This window comes from Cucumis melo, chromosome 9, assembly GCF_025177605.1.
Source record: "Cucumis melo cultivar AY chromosome 9, USDA_Cmelo_AY_1.0, whole genome shotgun sequence".
Lineage (NCBI taxonomy): Eukaryota > Viridiplantae > Streptophyta > Magnoliopsida > Cucurbitales > Cucurbitaceae > Cucumis > Cucumis melo.
Genome location: NC_066865.1, coordinates 22,803,938 through 22,809,911, shown reverse-complemented (window position 1 = coordinate 22,809,911; position 5,974 = coordinate 22,803,938). Strand labels below are relative to the sequence as shown.

Here is a 5,974-nt window from a genome sequence, read left to right as displayed (position 1 = left end):
AAATTTTATTATTTTAAATAATCATGTTATGCTTTTTTAGTAAGAAAAAAGATTAGAGATAAAAATTGTAATATTTATATGATATCTATAAAAGGGAAACTTTCCAAAATATAAGGGTACGTGCAACAAAGTTCATAAATTTAGTCATTTTTTAAACGTTGTATATTTGCCCTTCCATCATTTTCTCCGATATTTTCCTCTGTACTCATGCATTTCATTGTATGGTCTTTCTTCGATGTCTTCTTTTCTTTTTTATGAAAATTGGTTAGGGATTTAAATTAAAGTAACAAAAATTAAAAGATCGTGTCTATAAAGAATATTGAAAAAAATCGTTTAGATTTGGCCCAAATTTAAACGATTGTGTACCCAAATCTAAACGATCGTATACCAAATTAAACGATAGTATACCAAATTTTGAATAAAAAAAATGATAACAAAATCTAAACGATCATATAGACAAATCTAAACAATCGTGTACTCAATTAATCATGTACCAAATCACGTTACCAAATATATTAGGCGCATTGTTGAAGGAGACATTTTTTGTATTTTACACGGTATCTGTTTTTTCCATTTTCGAAATTGTTCTGTAAATACTTTGTCGATTTTTTATATTTTTGAAAATATCCTTTTATAAAACTCAATAATTTTCCAAAGTTTTTTCTTTCCTTAAAAGAAGTTTGGGTATTTTTTATTTTAAAAATTTTGGTTTATATTAGGGTACGGGTATATTTGAATGAACAATTAATCACATAATCTGGTGTTGGAATGAAACGACGCGTCCTCTTGTCCGGACATAACGGCCGTGTTTTGTTCGTTATTGTTATCTGCCTATTTGGCATTGTAACGCAAATGCAATTTCAAATTAAGAAACCGGAAAAGGCGGCAAAACGGAGCCACACGGCGGTTATCTTTTTTCCTTCTTTTCTTTTCAATGGAGTACCACGTCATAGGTATAGACGGAGGATTCCCGCCAACAAGCGAACGTGTTTCCTGCACTGGACCCCACGTCAACAGTCATTTTTCGCAACACGTAGGACGCGAAGCTCGCCGTTTTGGGGGATGATGATGACATGGCTACGTAAGCGAGAAATGAGTTGTCTCTCGTCCGTCAAGCGAATCAAAGCCTGCCACGTTGAAAATGAAAGGACGAGGGTTTAGTTACGAATTTACCCTCCTTTGTATGTGGGGAATATGCTTTGAATCAAAGGGATTTGGAATAATCTCGATTTAACAAGAAAGGAAGAGATCCATCCCCCCCCCCCCCCCCCCCCCCCCCATGTTTTATTACCACCCAAACAGTAGTATGGTCCATTCGGCTAATAAAATCATTCTTTTCATTTTCTTTTTTCTTTTTTCCATCCATATATTTTTTTGAATTAAAATAATTAAGTAACGACTTAAACTAAGAAACGGTAATTTAATTAAATAATTAAGAAAAGGTATAATGTAATTTTTTGTAAAGTTAATTAATTAATAATACAAGGGATGGGGAAAATAAAGGAAGGGGGTGAGTTGTCACGTGTGAACGTCATTATTCCGGTCGGCCAATCCATTTCCATTCCCTACTTAATTAGGAAGCTAAAGCCGGTCTTAAAGGGAACAGTAGGGCCCAGTTTAGACCACGTGGACGATCCCTACCATCACGTTAACCTCCTAAAATCGGCACGATTTAATTTATTTTTTTTTCTTTATTTCGGCAAGCTTGCCAAATCCCCCGCTATTTGAGTCAAAACCAAGCAAACACGTCCTTAATTCTATCACACGCGGCGTCCTACGTGGACTCATTCTCCAATCCTATTTGGCATTGTCCACGTGTCGTTCTCTGCTTAACTCACCCTTTTTTTCATGGTCCGGAAAGAGAGTGGTCCCCCTATCGGCGAGTGGGGGAATTAAAATGCAAGTGCCGGGAGCAGTAATTCGGTGTGGCAATCCTCACGCCTTTGACGTGTGAGCGCCCAATACTATATTCCTTTATTTTAGAATTAAAAATAGAATATATATATATATATATATATATATATATATATATATTTTTTTTTTTTTTTTTTAAAGAAGGGAAAATAATAAATTAGTTGTAAATATAAGTGCGACCATCCTGGAGCCAGGGAGTCAAGGCCAAGGCGTGCTTTTGCCATCGCAAGAGAGAGAATACTGACCTTTTAGAGAGAGAAATTTCACTCGGAAAATCACGCGGCGGATTTCTTGCGACCGGTGACCCCCAACTCTCCAACTTCTTAATGCTTCTCCTCTCCAACACCACTCGACACAAGTAAATCCAACGGAATTTTTAAGGTTTCGCCATTTCTCGCCGGAGACTTCTGTTTAGTACGGCCTCAGAGATCTCTGTTTTTCGACACTGCCTTATCTGGAGAGAAATTTGGTGTTTTGAGTTCTTGAATTTGTCTCTTGTTTTCTCCTTTACGGCCTGAAAATGAAACTTAGTATGGTGGATATAGAGTGGCCCGGGAGTCTTGATGAATACTCTAAGCTTATCAATCGGATGAACACTCCCAGGTTTCTTTCGTTCTTTCTATCTCTTGCCTTCAGTCGTTATCGTTAACCACTGCCAATCGTTCACTTGACTGTTCTTCTTCTTCTTCCGTAATAGCATGATTTTCTGGTCAATAGTCGGCTAATCTTGTCCTATTTCGATTAGTTTATGGAATTTCTTTCTATTTGTTTCCATCTTTTAGTTTTAGGGTTTCGGTTATTATCCGATTTGCAAATCTGCGGTTTTCCTTATCAGGAGCAGTATTTGCTTATTTTCAGCACCGTAATGTTCCCTTTCCTTTTCTTAGAGATTTCTTTTCCCACACGTTTTCAGATTCGATCCGACTCCGATCTCTGCGTTCACACACCTTCATCTGAAAATAGATTTGAAATTACCGACCGGGATTTTTTTTTTCTCTTCTTCCTTTTTTTACTTTTCTAATTGTCTAGAATATTTAGAAGGTCTCTCTGTTTAGACGTAGCGTCGGTCCGCATCAAGTGTTTATTAATTTATGGTTTGTTTGACTCTGTCTAGCGGGATTGTTCAAACATCTTTACTGAGACTTTTCAGAGACCCATGTGGTTTCTTATTTTGAAATTTCAAAACTACGAATTATAATGTAATTAAACTTGACGTAAATTGACCCATTTGCAGGGTTGTGATTGATAATGCCGTTTGCGAAACTGCTACTTTGGTCAAGGTTGACAGTGCTAGAAGACATGGGATCCTCTTGGAAGCTGTACAAGTGTTGACGGACTTGAACCTTTCAATTCAGAAAGCTTACATTTCCTCAGACGGAATATGGTTCATGGATGGTAAGCTTATCTGTCTTTTTTTCTTCTTCTTCTTGTCAATGGCATTTAATGCTAATGAATAGCCACTTGATTTAACCTATTTAATGATATTCCTACTATTAAATGTTGCTTGCAGTTTTTCATGTGACTGATCTCGAGGGAAATAAATTAACCGACGAGGGCGTTATTAGCTACCTCGAACAGGTAATTAATAGGCACCCAACTCCAATCACAATTAATTTTAATGATCCAGTGAATGCATCTGTTACCCATTAGTGTTTTGTAACTTATTTGCATTATGGGGTTGTCTTACAGTCACTTGCAACGATTCATTGTGGCAAACCTGCCACCTCAAATGATTTGACGGCCTTGGAGCTAACCGGGACAGACCGTGTGGGTCTTCTTTCGGAGGTATTTGCAGTGTTGGCTGAGCTTCAGTGCGATGTTGTTGAGGCCAAAGTGTGGACTCACAATGGCCGAATAGCTTCTTTAATATACGTCAAGGACTGTAATTCTGGTTCCCCTATCAAAGACTCCGAGAAAATAGACACCATTGTTGGACGTTTGAGGAATGTTCTGAAAGGGGACGATGATATTCTTTATGCCAAGACTTCAGTCTCCATGACCGTTACTCATACCGAAAGAAGGTTACACCAAATGATGTTTGCTGATCGGGATTATGAAAGGAAGCCTGTCCTGCAGCATAGTGAGGATTCACCTGTAGTGACAGTTCAGAATTTGGTGGAAAGGGGTTACTCAGTTGTGAATGTTCAATGTAAAGATCGAATGAAGCTGTTATTTGATGTTATTTGCACGATGACGGACATGGATTACGTAGTTTTCCATGGTACAATCACTACATCAAGGCATAGAGCATATCTGGTATTAATTTTTTTCTTACCTTTTGGGTTCACATTCTTCCACATGATGGTTCAATCATCTTGTTATTGACAAAGACACCATATTTCCTTTGGTTTCCACAGGAATTTTACATCAGACACACTGATGGAACACCAATTAGTTCTGAGGCTGAAAGGCAGCGTGTCATTCAATGCCTCCAAGCCTCAATAGAGAGAAGGACATCACGGGTACATGACTTGTTTAAACGTATTATTGTTTAATTAAATGCCTTGTTGCATTATTTATTGCAGACATTAACTGTTATGTTTACAACAGGGTGTGAGATTGGAGTTATGCACAACCGACAGGCCATGTCTCTTAGCAGATGTTACCAGAACGTTTAGAGAAAACGGTTTAAACGTTACAAGAGCAGAAGTATCCACATCACAGGAGGTAGCTCTAAACCTGTTCTACGTAACGGATGGACATGGGAGTGCTGCAGATACAAAAATGATAGACTCCGTTAGAGAGAAAATTGGGGTGAGTAACTTGAAAGTAAAAGAATTACCATTGATTTCTCAACAAAAGACAGAAGGGGAGGAGCAAGCAGCGAGTGTAGGTGGGGCTGTTTTGTTATCTCTCGGGAGCATATTGAGAAGGAATCTGTACAACTTGGGATTAATCAGGTCATACTCGTAGGCATAGAGACAGAGAGAGAGAAGAAAAGAAAAACCAATAGAGTTATTGAAAGATTTGTCCATATGTCTACCTTTTCCGATAGCATATTCTTTGCTTGAAGTTTGAGCATAATAGTTAGTGTACATAAAAGAATCAAACATTGGAAGGAAAGAAAGGAGGTGGGTATGTTGATAGTTAATTTGTTTTTAAAAAGTTGGTGGAAAAGAGAGGAAAGGTTTAAAATGGGTAAAGAGTAGTGTTTATTATGGTGTGTGGTCTGACATGTGCTGCTGCTGCTACTAGCTGGCGGACCAATGTTTGGTAAGAAGGTAGAAGGGAAATGGGTTGTATACAGCTTAACACATTGTACATAACAGCCTTTTTTTTAAGTACTTGAATCAATGTTGACTTTCTCTCTCTCTCTCTCTCTCTCTCTCCCCCACATGATGTTATATTTTTTTAATTATACTCCAAATTCAAACTATAGTCAAAAAGATTAGACGAATGAATGCGTAGTGCAAGGGTAACGCCTAGTTGTCGTTTGCTATCTTTCTTCTGTCTTCAAGTTAGGGTAAACAACAGTGATTTAGATCGTGTTTGGGGAATATTATGTCTAATATAATAATTAATTATTATGAGATTTAGAACTATCCAACACTATAACAATCAATTTTTTGCTATAATAAATGAAATTGGGTTTATCTCAAAACAAGATATCTTTTCAGATAAGGGGTTTGTCTAAAACTGGAACCCAAATTCATGTATATAAATAGTAAAAATTGATAGAACACAACACAGAAAAAAGAACAAGCGAATAAAATCCAAACAAAAGAATATAATAATAAAATGTTTTGATGTCAAAAGCAAAGCCAAAGCTGCCTTTTGCCGATCGCATACAAAAAAACAAAGAGAAAAGAAAAGAGGAGCTCGAGAATCACAAACACCAATACGAAGCCTCTTTCTTTGATTCCCACGGGGCCGGGTGGCTCTGCTTTACATACTCTTTTCGCTTCTTCTTCTTCTTCCTCTTCTTCTTTTTCCTTTTCTTTTAACTTATGAAGTAATTTGTGGTTAATTTGCTCATTAGTCCCTAGATCTTTTGAATTTGTATCTACTTGGATCATTAAATTTAAAAATTAATCTATTTAAATTCTTCACTATTTGGTTG

At 37.1% G+C, this 5,974-nt stretch overlaps 1 protein-coding gene across 1 annotated transcript; it reads left to right on the top strand.

The window, feature by feature from the left end:
* Positions 1 to 1,937: 1,937 nt before the first annotated feature.
* Positions 1,938 to 5,225, top strand: LOC103482670 (ACT domain-containing protein ACR8-like). Its single transcript, XM_008438941.2, has 6 exons — positions 1,938 to 2,517; positions 3,149 to 3,309; positions 3,425 to 3,492; positions 3,604 to 4,170; positions 4,272 to 4,376; positions 4,465 to 5,225. Exons 1-6 carry the CDS (start codon positions 2,435 to 2,437, stop codon positions 4,825 to 4,827), a joined length of 1,347 nt encoding a protein of 448 aa, XP_008437163.1. The 5' UTR covers positions 1,938 to 2,434; the 3' UTR covers positions 4,828 to 5,225.
* Positions 5,226 to 5,974: the final 749 nt, after the last annotated feature.